The 20,865-nt window shown below is 45.3% G+C and overlaps 1 protein-coding gene across 3 annotated transcripts; it reads right to left on the reverse strand.

Annotated features, from left to right (window-relative positions):
* Positions 1-1,550: 1,550 nt before the first annotated feature.
* On the reverse strand, positions 1,551-16,108 carry itprid1 (ITPR interacting domain containing 1). 3 transcript variants are annotated; one of them, XM_029149425.3, is made up of 17 exons: positions 15,905-16,108; positions 15,747-15,822; positions 15,302-15,353; positions 14,474-14,511; positions 13,627-13,680; positions 12,755-12,803; positions 11,492-11,569; positions 11,211-11,413; positions 10,144-10,622; positions 9,984-10,032; positions 9,091-9,203; positions 6,934-8,988; positions 5,890-6,017; positions 4,666-4,777; positions 4,152-4,433; positions 2,922-2,972; positions 1,551-1,838 (listed from the first exon to the last, which is right to left on the reverse strand). In XM_029149425.3, exons 2-16 carry the CDS (start codon positions 15,811-15,813, stop codon positions 2,925-2,927), a joined length of 3,807 nt encoding a protein of 1,268 aa, XP_029005258.1. In that variant the 5' UTR covers positions 15,814-15,822; positions 15,905-16,108; the 3' UTR covers positions 1,551-1,838; positions 2,922-2,924. The 3 variants fall into 3 exon arrangements, with proteins under 3 accessions (XP_029005258.1, XP_029005255.1, XP_055363730.1); XM_029149422.3 differs by having other exon boundaries at positions 4,152-4,436; positions 15,905-16,105; XM_055507755.1 differs by lacking the exons at positions 15,747-15,822; positions 15,905-16,108 and having other exon boundaries at positions 4,152-4,436; positions 12,679-13,680; positions 15,302-15,350.
* Positions 16,109-20,865: the final 4,757 nt, after the last annotated feature.

Here is a 20,865-nt window from a genome sequence, read left to right on the forward strand (position 1 = left end):
CATCATTACAGAATATTAGTTTTTCTTCAAGCTTTGGCCAGTTTGAAAAACTAACATGTGACACTTTAAGCAGGAGTCAAGGATCTGGAGGTTCACAGACACTGGAGGATCAGGGCTGGTACATTATCAGAACCACGTAGCTGCAACATCTACTGTATGACTTGATACGGTTCTTGCGCTTGAGTTTATTTGTGTGCAGTGGCTCATGTAGTGAAGCAGGGTACGTAGTCTGTATCCCAGCATGTCGTCCCACGTAACAGTGAAACCTCTAAGCGCCGTCCTTAAGAACAAACGGCTCATAGCTGCACATGGAGGCTGAAGCCTGGCTCGTGCGGTCAGGTGTCAGAATACACAGCGCCTCACATTTGGTTCCGTACAGGATGGAGACACACTACATGCTCTGTCCACTGGGCCAGCAGCATCATGTGCACATGAGCATCACAACTGGACCACTTTAAATGAAGCACACCTTCCTGTAAGCATCACAGTATTAATCACGTGTTAGAAACTGTTCTTTCTCTGCAGACCCCGACACCAAGCGCTGTCAGTGTACATATAAGTGGATCAGACAAGGTGAGCGGGTCTGAGATGAACAGCAGTGGGATGAGGCTTGACAACTTATAGATCCTGTTTTGTCTGTCGCTTGTGTTTATAAGAAATACTACATTTATGTTTTTCTAAATTAAGCGTAAACATGATGTTTCACTAACATGAGCTACCAGTTTGCCATTAAAATTTCTCAGTTTTGAATACGGTGGCCAAAACATCAGAACCATCTTTTAATGTAACGCTTGCACTCCAGTATGTCTCGCACCAGCTACTGTGAACTCAAAAATAAACACAGCACAGGATCCACTCAACCAATTCAACTTATTAATTCATTTTATGCATAGTAATAGTAGTAGTAATTCTGTAGTATCGCTACTAAAATGTAACCGTAAGTGAATCAAAATTGAATTGAAGTTTTGTTCTAAATCTTTTGTTCTAAATCTAAGTGCCAGCAGGGGGAGCTGTAGCACTGCGTGTTGAGGTGAAGGGAGACGCTCATTAGGCTCAGGGGAATTATTTCCGTGTCCTTCATCCTAGCTCTCAGCATCCCTGCCCCTCTAGAAAATCTCTCAGAAATAAGGAAATAGACAAATAACATGATCAGTTTGATCACTTATATATAAATATATAATTACGATTTGTATAGTGAACACTCCAAATAAATAATTAGACTTCAATATACAGTAGTTTATACAGTAATTGTATAATTATGCACCTGTCTTCACCTCAATAACTGCTTTAATATGTTAAAATGTCCAACACTGTGTGGTTTTCTAACACTTCCTGCAGTCTCTTCTAAAAGCCTTAGCTTCCATCAACCTTTGACCTAGATTTGTCAAATTAGTTTGATGGAAGGTTGACTATTCTTTGTGAGTAGCAGATGAGCCTTACATTACTTCGTACTTCAAAACATTAAAATATTAAGATGACTTGTAATATTAAAAATATTTTTAACATGTTCTTAAATTTTATTTTTAAAGAATGAAACAAAAAGAGTGACATACGTTTCAGTAGTCTATGATTTATTGTAATAAGATTTAAAGCATTTGTGCATTTACAGAGCAGAGGCTTAGTGTCTATTAACATTTACATTAAATATACCTACATTTACATTGTCGTACATTATTATTTTATGAAAATGAGAATTGAATAATTAGAATTATCAGAGGATTGTATCCCATGCAAGTTGTAGTGGTTCTAGTTCCAGCACAGTTAAGGATAAATTATTTAATTTGAAGACTTTGAATTGCTCAGATGTAGTTTCAGGCATTGACCCAAAGCTGAAAAATCTGAAACATAAGAGAATAAAAACGTTCACACAATGATGAGCAGTTGCAGGATTTTGTTGACGTTTCCTCTAGCGCCATCAGCTGGTCACAGTATTAACAAACTACAGTAATGTCTGCATTGGTTACACATTTTCAGCTAAATCATGTTTCGAATGAATTTAATATATACGCTGTTTTGGGCTGAAGTCATTGTCAGGCTTTGGGCGGCTCGGCCAGTCATTCTGTCTCTCACCACTCACTTCCTCAGCTCTGGGTTTGCCTCACACCTGTGCCTTCCGTCACAGACCCGCCCAGCCTGCCAGTCCGTGCTGGGTCATTGACACTGATGGATCTGTTTGGTTTTACAGGGCCCTTCTGATGGAGCGTCTTCGGTGTGTTCAGTCATTGGAGGAGCCGACAGTGGAAGAGTTTGTGTTGGTGGTTCCGTTCTGGTCCTGTACACTTTATTCTGGCTAACCATGTCCTTTCACTCTTATTCGCCGTGTTAGACGTGGAGCGAGCCGAGTCATGTTTTATCTGAGCTAATTGCGCTGTTCTTGTTATTGTTTATGACTCTATTGTTTTTATGGTGTCACAGCCTTATTGGCTACTTTTGTTTCTGACATGAGTTCCAGCATTTTTGTTTTGTTAACCATAATCTGTTAACCTGATCTGCCATGTTAGCTGGCGGGTCATAAGTCATCGTCTGCAGAAGTCTTGTATAAAGAAAGTCCAACGTTATGTAATTAGTTTCCAGGCAGGTGTGATGTTCAGGAAGCAAAGTTGGCTTCTGCAGTGATAGTCCCAGTACCAGCACATTAGCTAGAGCTTACCTCCGCTCTAGTGGTCTTCCTCAGGCTATTGTGACTCAAAAGGTATAGTTGAATTGCTATTGCATTGATATGTTACAGTACATTCTTTGAAGTACAATATAACACGCTTAGAAATGCAGCTGAAGTCAGTAATAGTTGTTTCTCAAAAATAGTGAAGCATGACTGAAGTGTTACATTAACAGAAGTCCTTCAAAGACCCTCCGAATGATTCCACATCTTTCAGTCTTAAACTATTGCTGTCGATTGTCACAGGCAGCTGTTGGTGACTCACCTTTTATTCCAACGAGTCCGTGTTGACAGAGTGATGCAAAGACTCCCTCAGCTGCAAAACACAGCACACAACATTCATTTGTATGGCTTCAAATGCCTCTACAGAGCAAACTAGGTCAAATATTTACCATAGAATTCAACATTTGAAAGCTGCTTCGAGTCACCTACTCATCTTGCATACTGGTACAGAGAGACTTCAGTGGATGCTAACATGCTAACAGCTAACACGTCTACTGAATGCCACACTTTACCCTTTCATATTTACAATGTTTGTGTAGCAAATAAAAACTAATTATGTGCATTAGCATAGATGCTACATGTACCGTACCGTATCACTGGTAATGTTCATGATGATGTACACTGTTATTACAGTGTACATCATATTTTGTCTCATTGATTTAAGGCCAACAGCTCAAGTCAGCCCAGCCCAATGTACAAACATTGCCCTGGCGGGAATTCCAGCAAATCTGCACTTAAAAATACTGTAGCATCGTGATACAGCAGATTAGTGGAGGGTTTCATCAAGTATTCTTACCCTTGGTGAATTTGGACTTTAGAAAATTTGACTGTAAATTAAACAGGCTTCTCCCGAAAGATAATCAAAAAAAGTACAAGGGGTATCAAATGTAAAATGTACATAAAAGATGAGTAATCATTTTTTCCACAATGATGCCTCGTCATCCATCTTATTATCTGTTGGGAAAAGCCTGTTTAAAGTGTAAAGTAAACTTTAAGTCTGAATTTGTCAGGAGTATGAATGCTTTGGGGCTTGACTCTATATTGTAGGAAGCAAGTAAAGCCTAGCACGCTGACTTTTTAACAACCCCTCAAAGCAAACAATATAGAAAATTTTTCACAGGACCAATGATGTCACTTCCTACTTGAATGCAGCTCAGACATCCATCAAGTTCATCCTTTTACGTAACACTTGTCCTCTGAAGGGTTGTGCTGGTGATGGAGTGGTGCGAGCACACAGTACACTGTCATCCCATCATTGAGCGACAGAGCAGCTCTCAGACTAATGGACCTGGTCCTGGCGTTGAACGGAGGGAGGAAGTGACGGTTCCCAGAGAACCTACAGACCCACACTCCCTCTACTGTAAACTCACTTTTGTGTTTCCACTTTAGCCTCATTAAAAGCTGACGTGTACTGTATATACTGTATATTGCAGGCACAGTCACATCCTCACTCTCTACTTGCTTGACACGGGTCACATTGTGGTGCTCTTACTCGCTGGAGGAAGCCCACTATGTCCATCTTGTCTGCCTTAGTGGGAGAAGATCCCAGGCCCTCACAGATGTTCTCTAACCCAGGAGGTATCACTCGGGTGGAATCTTCTTTCCAGGCGCTCCAGGAGGAGACGTGATCGCCGTGCATGTGACCAGCAGCGAACCAGGGCATCAGAGAGCACTGAGTGGCTACTGTCCTGTTGGAAGTGGGGTTCGATGCTCGAGGCAGAAAGACTTGGAGTTGAGAGCACAGTAGAGACTGCTCGTCCAGCAGTCTGTGCATCTTCTATTCAAAACAAGAATTTGAGATCAGGAAGTAGGTGGTGGGTGATTGACAATGATTAGACCAGATAGGAAACAAGAAGAGGAAGTGACATCACAGACACTAGACAAGACAAACATAACACCTCCGAAGGCTCGAGGAACAAGCTGCCACAAAAATAAATACATTACATGTTTCAATCACTATGGCTACATAGTGTAGTGTAGTGTAAACGAATGTCCTTATGTGTTACCATTTTCAAGCTGTCGTCATAGTGATGTGCCAGATCATTCAGCTGCTTCTCCAACTCTCCAGCCTCTTGTTTCACAGCTCGCCTCAGTTCCTCTATGTGTCGAACATTCTCCCTACACACACACACACACACACACACAAACACACACACACACACACACACACACACACACACACACACACACACACACACACAGAATTTGATCAGGTCCTCGTCTCCGTCTGCGAGTACAGGCAGGCTGTCAAACAAGGTCTACCATTTAGTGAACACCTTATCCTGCTTGAAGATGCCAGTAACGTTAGGACAAACACGGAGTGAAGATGAGAGGTAGTTTTTTCCCTGTACACAAACAGCTGCACATCTGGACACCAGTCTGTCAAACGTTTGCTGACGACACCACCCTCTTCTCTGACGGAGAGAGCCCGTCTGGTGTCATGGTGGAGCGCTAACAACCTGGAGCTCAATGCTCTGAAGACAGTGGAGATGACAGTGGACTTCAGGAAGGACCCAGCCCCCCTCCCCCCTGTCACCCTCTGTGGAGTCCTTCCATCATCAGCCAGGACCTCAAGTGGGAGCAGAACATCAGCTCCATCACGAAGAAGGCTCAGCAAAGGATCTACTTCCTGAGGCAGCTGAAGACATTCCAACTCCCTGTGAAGATGCTGGTGAACTTCTACACTGGTGAACATCATTGAATCCATCCTCACATCCTCCATCACAGTCTGATTCGCTGCGGCCACGGCCAGAGACAAGGCCAAGCTGCAGCGCGTCATCCACTCAGCTGAGAAGGTGATTGGCTGCCACCTCCCGTTTCTCCAGGAGCTGCACATCTCCAGGGTTGTAGCCGATCCAGGACATGAACACTTTGAGCCCCTCCCCTCTGGCAAGAGACTCCGGTCCATCAGGACCAGGACCTCGCGCCACAAGAACAGCTTCCTCCCAACTGCAGTCAGTCTATTGAACTGTACCCCAACTCTCACAGCTGATTCTGATTCTGATTAGGTTACTGCACTCAGATGATTACGTTATTACGTAGTGGTGATGAAGATGGAACATACAGTAAACAAAATAGTCAAGGCTCTGTTCTCCTTAGAGAGGGGAAAACACTTGATAATGATGATGATGATGATGACACAGTTGGACAACTTTAATTTCTGAAAAGGAGATGTGCGATAAATGAATTCTAATCTAAGCAGCGTGAGCTTGGTAGAGGAGCATGTGTACCTGTCGTGGTCAGAGAGAGCGCTGTACACTGCAGCCTGGTCTTCAGACAGCTGCTCCTCCATGTTGCTGAGAACGGAGCAGAACTGCTGCAGACACAGCATCATCTCCTCCAGCTCATCCAGAGAGAACTGCAAAGCACATTATCCAAGGTAATGAAAGTTAATGCCCCTCTTTGTATTCCTTTCATTGTATTTTTGGTTAGATGGCAATTTATTCGATTGTGACATGAATCTACTGGAATTTAAAACACGTCACAGCTCACTGCTGCTTCTGAAACTGCTCCATACAAACAGTTTCATGACTTAAATTATGCTGAAAGGCTTTGTGGATTATTCAAGGTTGTTTTCTAATTTAACAGCTCATATACACGATCAATATTTATACAAGACATTGTACAACATTAAAAGCAAATAGCAAATAATATTAATATTTAATCACCCTTTTATCAACTGTAATACAAAGAAGAGCTGTCTATCAATGGGGCGCTGAAAACTCCCAGTCGTCCTTGAACGTTGCCAATGAACTAGTCTGACCCACAAGTCAATAAATAAATAAAGTGTGGACTACTACATTGAAAAGTTTCATTAAATAAAAGGGAAATGCCAGGTGCACAGGGTTCACAGTAGTATTATGGGATATGTTATTATCATGCCTGTGACTTTTGGCAGCTACTGTAATTATGACAGGATCAATTGTAAACCACTGTAAGTCTACTGATATGAAGGTGATGCTTTGGAAATCAAAAGTTCAACTTTTGATTTTGAAGTGCTTGTCCAAACCTGGTACAGTCCGTTATTGTAACCATGGTGACAAAGATGACAGACATGACCAGGACGTGGAGCATTTCTGGACCACAACTACAATAACAACGACAAACGTTCATCTGCTTAACGCATTGGAGGGTTCTTCTAGCAGAAGGTCGTGTTTCCCCAGGGACATGTTAACTACACACACACACACACACACACACAGACACACACACACACACACACACACACACACACACACACACACGAGCAGCAGAGCGGGAGTGGTGCTACTCACGGGACCGGGTTCCAGGCTCTGCTGCTTCTTGGGACCCCTCTGCAGACAGCAGGCGCACTGGCGGTCGCAGGAGCAGCAGCAGCAGACCAAGGTGCTCGTCTCCCGCTCCCAGCGCTCCCTCTCAGCCGCTCCTCCGTTCCTGTTGTTGTCCTTGTTTTGGTGAGACGACAGGCCCGTGTCCACGGAGACCGACACCGTCCTATACTTTCTACCCTTTCCAGCCAGAGACTCGTGTGACTGCCAGTTGTTGGACTGCACAGGAAACGATGGAGTGGAGGAGGACATCTGCGCGGCCCGTTGTATATTTTCTGGAGCACTTCTGTATGACATCACTTCATTGGGGACAGTATCGAGAAGCTCACATGATAAATTCTTGTTTCTCTGCATGCGTAGGTCCGTCCACGACTGGACAGCGCGAAAGGGACTGGACGTGTCCAAAGGGAGGACAGGAGGGGGGAGGGTGCGTTTTGAATCAGTCACGTAGGGAACATCCTTCCTGTGAACGATATGAGAAGACGGGGATGAAGACATCTGCACAGAAACGGAGCGGCTCAGAGGCTTGTGTCCTGAGGACGAGGACGGAGAGGACGGAGAGGACGCGGGGAGCGCGTCTACGCGGTCGGTGGCAGGTCTGAATGTCTGGTCAGAGCTGACTGTTTGTGGTGGTGGGGAGGTTCTTCCATCCAGAGGCACGTCTGTGGGGGAAATCGGATCGCGTGGGGCTTCACGGAGGTCAGAAGGTCCAGGCGCTCCATCGAAGGCTTCAAAGCCGCCCGACTCTTCAAGCAGCGGGGGCGAAAAGCAAATCTGAACAGGTTCGGCCCAAAACACTTGCCCTTCGGTGTCAAGCTGCCGAAAAAAGGCATCTCCTTCTCCATTGTCGAACTCAGAACCGTCCACCGACGTTTCAAACACCATATCTAAGCTCTCAATCGCAATTAGATTCTTTGGATCTGCTTTAATACAACTGGACTCCTCTACAACCTCTTGGAGTCTAAAGACTAAAGGTCGAACAGATGATTCACCTCCTGTGCCTCTTGTTTCGACGTCACATACTTTCCCAACACTTTCCTGTCCGGTTTCACCTGAAAGCTCATCCTTCGAACATCGATAAGGAGCGTCTTGGTGAATCTGTGGATCTGTTTGTTTAGATAATTCCTCAGAGACTAATCGAGAACATTCTGAAAGAGAGCCCTCTGTGTCTGGGATGTAAACATCAGTCTCTGTGGTCTGCTCAGTGTCCGTGCGTCTCTCTCCCGCCACTTCTCCCTTTCCTTCCCTCTGAAGGGTATCCTCTAAGTGCAGAGGGACATCATCCATCTTTACATGAATAACATCTAGGACAGCAGAGGTTGGAGCAGGGTCTGTGTTAACGGGTCGGCTCAGGTCTGAAACCGTTTCAGCAGCTGGATCTCTCAGAGCATCTGGATCCTGTGACTGTGATGAGTCAGACAGGCGAAGTGGAGCGAGCGAGGGCAGCGAGGGACAAGCCTCCTGAGACGAGAACCCACCAGAGGCTGAATCAGGCAACATATGTAAAAAGCCCTCTTTGCTTCCTGGATTCCAGCAGGATCCAGAAGACAGAGCAACGGAGGCAGGAAGCGGGGAATCACAGGTTGGAGACGCCACACTAGGAGGAATACTTACACTACTATGTGCTGTGTGTCCAGAATCAGGGAGGCGGAGGCAGCGAGCATCTTTGTTGTCACTTTTAATTAGTGAGGCTGTTTGCACCGGGGCGGGGGGCGAGGGGGGAGGGGTGGAGCGCTCTGGAGAAGCGAGGCGCTCAGTCGGTAACTGAGCCCCAGGTAGTGAGCGGTCTTCATGAGGCGACGCCTCAGCTTCTGAACCGGGCGGATCCGAGTTCACGAGAGGCGGCGAAACGCTCAAACCAGAGGACGGCTGTGGCGAAGGACGCGGAGATGGAGGTTTCTCAGCACCAGCCGCGGGCAGACGTGGAGGAGATGTGGAGGTATGAGGGTATAAGGGAGGAGGAGAGCCGGGCTTCTCCTCGCTGTGGCTGTCGGTACTCGCCCCTGACAGACCGGCCAGAGCCTGCAACCCAGCAACAGTACAGACAGTCAGATATCCACCTGCATGTGGGTCAGAAGTGCGAGGAACAGAACCTGTGCTTTAGGAAAGTAAAAGTGAGGCCACCTTGATGAGGTCAGGGGCCGGTGACCCCTGTGGAGGGAGAGGGGGGACGAAGGGCTCTTCTAGAAAGCCACTGCTGTCCGACTGGCAGCTGTTGGTCCGTATCAGGCCCCGCACTGCTCACCAGCGAAAACACACAGACGAGGGGAAAATACAAAAAAGCTCAGCTCAAACCTCATCCGCAGTTTCCGCAGTTTTAAATATTGATATTTAGGGAAAAAACAGATCATAAAGAAAGTCAAGTTCCTGATGAGCTGCCTTAACAGGACACTGTTATTGATGATCGTTAAAAAAAAAAGAAACTGAAGCCAGAGCTTCTGATGACGCCACATTTCTTCTGTTTGTACCAAGAAGATCCAAAAAGGAACATTTTCCAAAGCTTGTGATATAAAAGTTTCATTTGAGCCTGAGATATGCAGAGATGTGCAAATGTTTAGCCGGGCTGTAAACTGACGATAGAGACTGAGTGACGGCGTAAACAGTGAACTGCTGATGCACTAGAGATAATAGATGGGGACGAGAGGAGACACAAGGAGAAAGGAGAACAGTGTTTTAGCTCTTAGGTCTCAAGTAAAACATTCCCCCCGAAACACTTTTCATGTTATTACTTCCTTTCAGATGTGATCCACAGAGAGATGTTGATCCTCCCTGAGCTGCTACTGTCTGAGCCGCTAAACTACAGTATGTATGAAAGGACTGGGAAGAACTTTAATGTTCATCCAGAGCAAAGCGGCTAATAACAGAGCTCACACAGAAACAAGCCACCGTGCAGTGAAGCTGTCGCATGTCTTTACTGTGGGAGGAGGCTGTAGAGAAACCAAACCCCTGCACAACACTAAGCTCCACACCCACCAACACGTAAACCACATGAAATAACTACATGGTTTATGACCCACCTATATTGTCTGTTGCCCCTGTTACACTACCTTCATCAAAACTGTGGATCTGAAAAGAGATGGAGAATAAAATTAATAATATAGTTAGATAAGATTGAATATGCTGTATAATATGTTGTAGTGCAGCTTGGTGCTGTTAATCGTGTTAGCTTTGACTCGCCTCTTCCATTTCGAACGACTCCTTGGCCTGCCACTGGCTCTTCTTCCTCTGCAGCAGAGACGTGACTGTCAGGGGATGACCTTCCCTCAGGGCCCCGGGTTTCGGTGCGGCCTCCTGGGTCATGAAGCAAACCACAACCTGCGCCTCTTGACCCGCTCCCAGTTCCTCGGCCAGAGGACTCAGGCTCCCAGCCTCCATCGGCCCGGGCTTGGGCCTTTTGGAGGGGCCCTTCCTGTCTCCGGGGCCGGGTGGCGGCTGCAGCGCGACCTCGGCCGTGCTCAGGTCCAGAGCTTTCTGGCCGTGCATTTGGCTCAGCGACTTCTTGGACGCTCGTCTGAGGAGCATTCCCATGCGCCTCCTCCGCTCCCGAGCCTCCGGAGGCAGGCCTTTGTCCAGCGGCGCTTTGGACGGGGAGGAGCCCACCAAGGAGGAGAACGCTGTGGTGACCTGCTGGAGGACCTCGAGCTGCCGAAAGCGATCTGGAGAAACACCAGAAAGACGGCGCTCGAAACAGATACAGCAAATACACGAGGAAACGATGAGTTAGATCAGAAATACACTAATGACTTTAGTCCAGTTATGTACTGTATGTAGAACACATGAATGCAATAATATGAATAACCATTACTCACACACAGCCATGATAATCTCCAGCTGACACGTGCATTTATGAAATCTTTTCAATTTATAACTTGTATAACTTAAAATATAACACATAATATATATATAATTATATATCACTACTACTGTTGTGTCTCACGTAGGCCAGCTGATGTCTACTTGGCTCTCAGTGAACCTTTAGTGAGGTTCTGTTTGGGTTTGGGCACCTTAGCTTGAACCCTAATGCGCGAGCGCGCTGTGATATTTCAGACGACGTGGTTCTTCCAACTTTGTGTCAACAGATGGTGTTGGGCCCGTGTGCTGCTTCAACAAAAACAAGTCCCATCGCTGCAGAATCAGTTCTCTCAGTCTCGTGTGAGTGCAGGACGCGACCCGTCCATCTGACATCAACATTTAGTACTTTAATAAAGAATGCAGCGATCAACGCGCCGACACTGCAGACTTACTGCTGACGTCCGGGTTCTCCAGGTCCATGCGGCTCTTCTGGGCTTCCAGGAACACCTGGAGGTTGATGCCTCTCGCCTGAGACTGGTAGTTGATGAAACGTGCCGGGATGCGTCCGGAGAGGTCCGGTTCGTCACAGCCGAAGCCCAGGTCTAAGAGAAACTCCTCCGGGTCGTCCTTCCACAAGTTGAGTATGTCCATGACACTGTGACAGGAGAAGGTCCGTCGATATCACTGTACAACGAGTAACATATGGACATATATGGGGGGGGGGGGGTCCGACCTGAGTGGTCCAGAGTGGCCTGAAGGTGTCGAACTGATGCTGTTCCACCTGCTGAGAGCTGGACTCGTCCTGCTCCACCTGCACAACAGAGGATTTACAGTTCACCACTACACAGGTCATGTAAAGGGTCAATGCGGTTTATTGATTCAGTTTAGCGTTAGCTACGTTATCATCATATGCTACCACCTATACTGTATGTGCTGACTGGTGGTTGGTGCACAGCTGTCACGCAGGCTAACAAATTCCCTCCGATCCCTTCGCTGTCTATGCAAACTGCGGCATGATGAGGCTTATTTGCCTGGTAAATAGCACTTGCAATAACGTGTGTGCCTACAGTATCTGTTCACGTCAAGAAGCTGATGCCACATCCTGAAATACCAGCCGTCAGTCAAGCGCGCAATGACGTAGCATGAATAAATGAGGAAGCATAACATGAGAAATTAAAAAAATGAGTAAGAATATGTCGGGTGGAACACTCTATACAGCGTATCTCACATTTATAACATGGTCCAATCATTCCATGCTCATTTTGCATGGGGTTATCAAGTCCACTCACATAATAGTGCTTTTTATAACCAGATCATAATTAATGCTTTTATGAGCACTCACTGCCTTCATCTGAATATTATTTAATTCTCTGTCTCTGTCTCTGTCTCTGTCTCTCTCTTTCTCTCTCTCTCTCTCTCTCTCTCTCTCTCTCCTTTTTCTCATTCTCTCTCTCCCATACACATACACATTCCACCCAACACTTGCACAAAAACAACATTTATCTGTCTCTAAAAATAACTCATTAGGTCAAAATGGGATCGGGTTTCTGCTTAAATGATATGAAACACAATGACACAACACAGACAAATATTTACAATAATAATAGAAAAGAGTCTGCAAAGACAAGCGCGGCTGCAAAGGCAATGCATCAGCCGGGCTTTTGCTCGTGAAGGACATAACAGATGTTCCGATGGTTCTTAACTCATATGGAGGTGGCAGAATTATTCTGATTTTACAGCAGTTTGAGGCCTGAACGTGCAGAATATTGCGCACGCGACAAAAGCAGAGGAAGAGCCAAGGAGCGATCGCAGGGTTAAGACAACACATTCATCCCTTGACAACAAAGCTGATGATCGCAGCTTCGGGCTGTGAACCCAGCGCTCGCTGCCCTGCTGCCGCTGCCATGCAGAGATCCTGACCTTACGGGACCTTTGTGCGAGGCCGTAAAGACCCGACGGGACGTGACACCAACAAGCGCCGCAGACGCGTCCTTACCGCAGAAAGTCCTGGACCGTCCTCACTCCCTGTTTACCATATAAAGACGCTGCAGGGGAGAAAAGTCATGTTAGCTGGACGAGGAGACAGGCGAAGCATGATGACACGGGCCCAGAGGGGAACGTCTCCCGGATTCCCGTCTGGTTGGATGTCAGTACATCCTGCCCAGATCTGGTGTCAAGGCTCCTCGAGCTATATTAGGCAAGTGTTTTCTCTCCGTCTCTGTCTCTTACTCTCGCCCCCCCCCCTCTCTCTCTCCCTCTCTCTCTCTCCAGAGGGTGTTTGGTTTTGGCAGTCACCTCTACCTCCCTCTCCCAGACTGGGACTCCATTAGGCTCTGGCATGCGGTCAAGAACAAAGCAGTGTCCCTGTCACAGCACAACAACGGCGGCGTTGCAGGCATTTCCATAAGATCTGTCTAAACTTTAGGTAATGGTGCCGGCTGTGTGACGGAGCGCTGGCCGTCTGAAGTGCCGCTGCCGCTCGCTCCTCCTGGACATAATGAACCATAATGGAGGGGAACAGCAGCGGACACAGAAGTTAAAGGCTGTTGTTCAGCTTTGAAGTTGAGACAGGTGCTTTTGTAAATGTGTAAATGTAAGCGTTTCCTTTTGTGTTTCCTTTTCCTTAAATTGAGGCAATTAAACAAATTAAACTATGGATATTGATGCAGGAGGCCACACACACTGAGAAATACAGTGTGAAATTAATACAGTGCAACCTTGGTGGTGATGCTTGTCACTGTGACTGCAGTGCAGGTCCCAGTCTGTGCTTGTGACTTACAGCAGAAGACGTTCAGGCATTTACAGGGCCGCAGATGACTCACGCCACGTCTTTATAGATAAACAACATACTGTACAACTGAGATTTACCTTCTATCCCGAGAGCCAAGTCATCGTCACCACTGGGGTTCCTCCTCAGAAGCTCTGCAGGGAACACAGGAGATATTAGAACCCAACACTGGTTGGTCTGGTCTCACAGTCAAAGTGTGTACACATTAAAACTACTGTGGGGAACTTTGGTGGGTCCAGGAGCAGGAATGTGTGACGTGTTTGAGTATATTTTGTTCTAACAGGTCCTCAATGAATCCTCAAGGCAGCTCAGTCCCCATCATGTCCTGTGGAGGTCCTGCCAGTCATCACGTTGGGGAGAAGTGATGCGTCTCTTCGGGGTGACAGCACTTTGTCATTCTAATGGTTTTCTGAACAGACATTTGCATGCTGTTTGAATGGGCTAACCTCAGAGCAGGGCCGGAGATGCTCAGGTTAGATAACGTGCAGTTCTGAATTACGACACGTATAAACTACCGACTTTGATTTCCCACTGCCAGATTCATTTCAGCACGGAGTTGAGAGAAAACAACATTTAAGGAAAAAAAGTTTGAAAATGTGAAAACTGACTGCGGCAACTGATTAGTCAAAATTTGAGCTTTAAAAGATCAGTCACACTCTGTAACCAATAAGCAGTGATGGATTCTAGCAAGCATCTGCATTTGTTAACACACGTGACGTACAGTGACACACTCAGCAGCCTGATTTTCTACTCCACTCAAGTTTACGACTCACCATCACGTTACAAAAAATCCGCCCTGAACCAAACAGACATCGCACTTAGCGTCTCGGAGCCTCCGCTCACACGCAGAAAAAGGACAACGCGGAGCCGACAGCGAGCAAAGGCCACACACATCTCGACAGACAGAAGGATTTCCACTGGTCATACCTGCAGCTTCCCTCAGCGGCTCGTGCTTTGCATCTTCCCTGCAAGCACAGGTCACATTTCAATAGAAGGAGGGACGGAGCACACGCAATATAGCCATCAAACAAGAAAGAATCACACAATGTTTGAGCCCGGAATTAAAATAAACAGTATAGGTGCTTTATACATTTAGTATTTACAACTAGAAACAGTATAAAAGGCAAAAATGTCACTTCACTAAACTCAATTACCTTATTTTTGACCCAGTAAACACAAATCTAACCTTGACTTAAATCATTTACATCTACGTTTACGAGAAAGTACATCCCCTCCCATTTAAATGTTCTGGGCTACCTACTGTAGCACTTTATTAGTTTTCCATGAACACATATACATATATTTGCAACATAAAGAGGAATTGAGTTTTGTTTACAAAAAATGTAAGTTATTTTAAGGCAGTTTTTGTGAAACTGCTGTATATTCACAAGCTTAACATAAAAGGCCAAATGAACCTGAATGCCAATTCATTGAATTGTGTGTGCTTTACAACAAGGAAATAGATTGTGTCATGTTTGAATTTCTTAGACGACCGATTATTGACAAAGTGCTTCATGCAAAGCAGAAGCTGGCAGAACACGAGATAACACAGAAGTGGAATGACAAACACCAGCCAGGTCGGGATCCAGATAAAAAACATTGTGTGTCTCTGCAGAAACAGGAAATGAAAGCTGCAGTATCGCCTTCCATCTGAGTTTAATGTGCGTAGATACATCTATTCTAGAGTTTGGCTTTTAGTGATTGAAACCTTTCTTTAACTGTACAATATGTTTAACATAAACAGCTTATACTCACTCAGTGATGGTTGTGGTCAGCCATTCCCTGATGCTGCTTTGGCTCGAAGTTCCTGCAGTTAACATGACGTGAAAGTTATATTATGGCCCAAGATAATCTAAACCAAACCACTGATAGCAACCGCGCAAAGCCATCGATGCAGGAAGCTCCTGCTCAGAGGTGCTGACTGATCAGCAGAAACGATCTGCTATGAAACGCTTCACATCTTCTGATGCATCTCAGCACCAAATAGTAAAAAAATAAAGTCACAATAGTACAATTGTAGTAGTCTAATGTAGCTGCAGGGTGGTCGGCGTGTCCACATGGTGTGTTTGTCCATTACTGTATCTACTCAGAGACATGCATCCAAACCATACTGGCACATGAACCATACAGTGTCTACATCTAAAGGTAAAATTTCACTCTTTCTTATGAGTTATTTTAGTATTTCCATAGTGGTCTTCACCTGTGATGGGCAGTTGCAGGCCATTGTGCTGCAGCTGGAGCCCAGATACGCCTCCATCAGATTCCATGGCAGGATCCTGGAAAGGTATGAACCACAGAGCGGCTCAAGGGCTCATCAGATGGAAAACAACAGAAAAGCGCACACGAGCGTCCTCTTACCTGTGTAATCGCTGAGTCACATGTTCTCCTGGCTTACACGGCCCTGAGCAGCTGATCCCAGCAGGGACGAAGCCTTGTAAGGATACATGGTAGACGTTGGTGCAGAGCAGGAGCTCGTAGGTGCAGCAACACCCACAGCACTTCTTATTCAGCTCTGTCGCACTCACTCAACATGTCTGAGCAAAGGAGGGACATGCAAATGACTGTCGTCAACCCTACAAGGAAAGATCACTTCCTGGACCACTTGTCGGCTCCTTCCATCACTTCCTGCTCCTCCGTTATCTAATCCTGCCGGCCTCTGAACAAATGGAAATAAACGTTTCCAGAAAGTGTCCTCGTGTTCCAGGAAAAGTGGCTTTTAAAAATAACACGCAGGATGAATAGGGTGCAGCTAGAGGTCATTGCGAGCAGGTGGCAGTGATAAGAACGAGAGCTGGAAATGCACCGAACTGAGACGACAGCCTTTGTACTGTTTGTTACGCGTCTCATGTCTTCCCATGAAACATTCTTTCAGCCCAACTTTTGCTGTATATTTCTATAAATTTAGGTAAACGAGGTGGTTTTCGTCTGCTGAGCTGGGTCACACTTGCTGACTGCTGTTGTTGTCACTGGCAGATCAGCTTGTGCTGTTCAGGCAGGCGGGGGTTCAGCTGATAACAATTACTGATCATTCTTGGGCTTGAAGAAGTGGGTTTATGGGCCATGCAAACCACTGATAGGCAGCTTTGCATTGCTGCTATGAGCTGCAGGCCTCAGCGAGTAGGAAGAGCTGATAGGGCGGGAGGCAAAATGCAAATTGGTCCACTTTCAAGGTTGTTCTTTTGACAGCAAACCTAAAAGAGAAATGAAAAAAGAGAAGTAGAGGAGCTGTATGTTCTGCGTGTAGTTTCTCCTAGTCACCGCTAGGTGGCCCTATACACCTTTTAAATGACAACAGTGACTCAGGTAAACAGACGAGCGCAGACTTGGAAAAAAAACACCTCTTCAAAAGCTTGAAAGCTTCACACACAGGCGGTGCATCATGGGACAACGGCCACTCCTGATCTAGACACAACATGAGAAGCATCAAGCATCTTTGACCACCTTTTACAGAATGTTGTATTTAGAGCCATGGCTGGAGAAGACGGCTTTATATGACTGATTTCAGAACCCTCACCAGACCCATCAGCACTCTTTAATGCAGCGACACACAATATTACACTTCATACTACAGCATGTAGCTTATTTCAAATAATGCAGTTTGATTCATTCTTTTTTTTCTGAAAATGTGTATGTCAGTAACAATAAGGTTCATAATGTTTTCTCTTCTAATATTAAAAAAACTACCAACTAAAGCATGTGCCAGTTTGTGATACTACGTTCAACCACCAGGGGGCGGTACAGCACAGTACACCACATAGAAAAAGATCTGATTGGTGCAACACTAGCATTTGTCAAAAAATGCCACCACGTTGTTTTTATTCATTTGTTTTACTATTTTATTTCTTCTTTGTTATGGGCAACTGAAAGGAAGATGAAAGATGTAGATGTTATAGATTCTTAATAGATCTGTTGCGAATTTGCTTTTCTTCTTTTCTTTCTTGTCACAGTATGTTTTGAGTTTCAGTGTGAACGGCTGCAGTCATGTGACATGTGTGCTTATACTACTTCATGGAACCTTCAGTACACAGCGCCACTGCATGCCTTAATAAGCTACTAGCATATTTTCGCTGCTGCTCACATATATGTCAGAGACTTCGAAGCCACTGAAGTCTAAACAGGGAGATCTGCTGCAGTGCAGTTCACCCTGACTCCCTGACGTGGGCCTTTCTGGTCCAGTACACACACCATCCTCTAATGAGTCAAAAATCTCCATCCACAACTAATCACTTCACCGCACTAATTGCAAATGCAAATATGCAAATGTCTATTAATTAATTACTGTTAATTAGTTCGGCTTTTGGGGGGCAATAAATCACTGCGCCGCAGCCAGAGAACAAAGAGGAGGAACAATCAAGTTCTGACGTAAAGAACTTTACATCCACGCACACCGTACCTCAGAATAGCCCTCATGCTCACACTGGGGGTGAGAGCAGCCCGTGACCCGCTGTGAAAGGAAAAGGCTGTGTAATTGAAAGCTGCAGAGAGAGCGGCTCTCAGGCTGTTCTTAGCAGTCCTGCACAGACTGCCTTCATTATCACATCCCCTGCTCTTAAACACAAAGTGTTATGGGGCTATTGTGTAAATGAAGCCGGCGGCGCTCGCGCCGTGACGCTGGGCTCACACTCTCGGCTATTAGTGGCAGCAGAGGTGTTTCAGTTCGCCATAGGACGGTGGTAATTACATGACTCTGGAAGCCCACGAAGCACCGGAGCGTCTGGGAGCTGGTGGAGAACCAGCGAAGCTTTGGTTCATACTGTTTATTTAAAATGCAGCAAATGAATAAAGTGTTGGTGCCAAACATATCAATATATGTACAGTTAGATGTGGCAGCAGATCAACAAGGCCGCATATAATATACGATAAATAAAGTAATGGTTATCTAAGAAAACATAAACAAGTGGAGTCACAGTTTGAAGGCTTCTGTAGAACAGCAACTGGCACGCGCCATCACATGCTGTTTTACAGCTGATTCTGAACCCCTCCCTCACCTTCCAGGTTTTATACAAAGAGCGGGTAAAGATGCTGCGAACATCCTCTTTCAGCTGGTTTTTAAATTCAAATATATGAATTCCATCTGGACCTGCACCAACCGACTGCCATGTTGAAAACCCAACTTCCTGTGCTTGATGAACACTTTTACATTACGTGCTGTGAGATCGTCAGTTTGTGCTACTGCACATTGATTTCTGCTGCTCTGTTTCCAGTATATGAGAGAACTGTCTCTTCCCTCAGTCAGAGCCCTCAGTGGGTCCAGTTTTGATGCAGCTGTTCAGATAAATGAATGTTTAAATAGTCATTTAAAGAAGAAGCTAGACCATAAACATTGATTTAGTGGTTGCCAGGCAACAACAAAAGTACTCAGCAAGTGTCTATTAGGAAGTTGTCAGCATCAAAATAAAATGCAGTGCTTTATGTTTGGCAACCCACTAACAGGGCTCTGACGGATCAGGGCCCATATTAGATCCATGTATGAGGAACATTTAAACTTATCTCCACATCTTGGTGAACTGATGATTCCCCGGCCCTATTACAACTCTGGCTTTTTAATAAAGCTGCTTAATGAGCCATTTCACACCGAGGACCTTGTGGGTAGGGCAGATCTCAGCGTGACAGCACGGAGCTGTAAAAGCAGCAGAAAGCACGAGTGACACTCAGAAAGCTGCCTACTGTGGCAGGACGGCATGGGAAGATGTGTCGACAGGCAGATAATGTGGACTCCACAGCGAACGCATGACGAGCGTGAGAGTTCTGCAACTCATCATTCATTGTACATCTGACAACATGGTGGCACCTTGTTCAAATACATTTTTAAACAGAAATATGCTGCATTTTCAAGCAGGAGGCGTTTCCACTGATCCACTGATCGTGGACCGACTGACCCAGACTCTCACGTTTTATTTGCCAGCTGAAATGATAACATTGATCCTCAACTTGAACGTAAAATTTGAATTCTAGTTTGTACCATTTAAAGAGCTCATTCCACTATAATTACTGTAGTTGGCAAATATCCTTAGAAGTGATAAAGTGAAGCTACAAACTCATAACCATGCTGCTGCTAAAAAACAAGAAAAGTGAAAAGTACTGCAGCGCAGCGCACAGGTGTCCCTGAAAATAACACCGCGTCTTATTGCAGGCTGTTTAGACACAGATGGAGGACTGAAGATGCTCAAACTCCACGGCTGGGGAAGATACGGCATAATGGCATGACTAGAAATGTTAGGTTGGATTGTTCCGTTGTCCACCTCACACACAACCTACAGTAACTGACTAATTTATTTAGAAAAAACAACGTTTTCCAATCAAGCAAGCAACATTTTATATAACACCAACATGCTGTTGTTCTTTGCTCTGATTGGTTTTCTGGAGCCACACACGATCCAAATGTCCCATCTGGGAGCCTGCTCACAGTGCTGATTAGTCATGGACGCTGCCCCCTGCCCACTCCCCTACTGACTCCATTGGGTGTCTGTACATGCCTCCCACATACAAGCTGCACACATGGGAGATTCTTCCAAGAAGCCTTTGGCCCCAGTCTAGAACAATATCAAACAGGCCTAAAGCGGAGCCTCTGGGACGTGGGCGCTGGAGACGATCTGAGGGGCATTGTATAAGGATGTTGTTAATATAATTAGAAGCAGCTTTTATAATAAAACTGCAGACACACACACACCCGGACCTCAGTAATAAACAGTTCTGACAGCTTCGACCTAAAACATTTTAACAATTATAAACAGTTTAAAAGCAAATTTAACTGAGTGAATTATCCTTTTCAGGTGTACCTAATAAAATGGCCAGTGAGCGCACATATATTGTAATAAAAGTTTGTCAGTCATGAAAATGCCCAAAATAATGATTTTCTGACCTAATGCAAGGTACCAATTACAAATGCAACAAATCAAGTTCTTGCACAGCTGCTTGTAGAGCAACACTGATTTAATAAGAATGAAGAATAATTGAAACGTTTTTTGCTGTTTGTTTTTATTCAAACGTTAACATTACGGCTAATGTAGAAATGCTATGCGCTATAACAGACAGAGGCAAAGCACTTTATCAGTCATGATTTTACTGTGTAATTGCATGTTAAAGTAAAAATCTCTCAAAATGCCACACGCTCATTTAAAATACCATTTTGTTATGAATATTCATGGCGTTTATTAGAATAACAAATTCATTCACAATTGTGGGCGGTGACGTTAAGATGCCATGTGTTAAAAGTTCTATGTGGTTTTGTCTCTTCAGACCCTGAGGAGGTTGAAACCAGGCTGCAGTGTCTGCACAAAATGTAAAGACAAGCTAATTTATTATATAATGATACAAAA

This window comes from Betta splendens, chromosome 4, assembly GCF_900634795.4.
Source record: "Betta splendens chromosome 4, fBetSpl5.4, whole genome shotgun sequence".
NCBI lineage: Eukaryota > Metazoa > Chordata > Actinopteri > Anabantiformes > Osphronemidae > Betta > Betta splendens.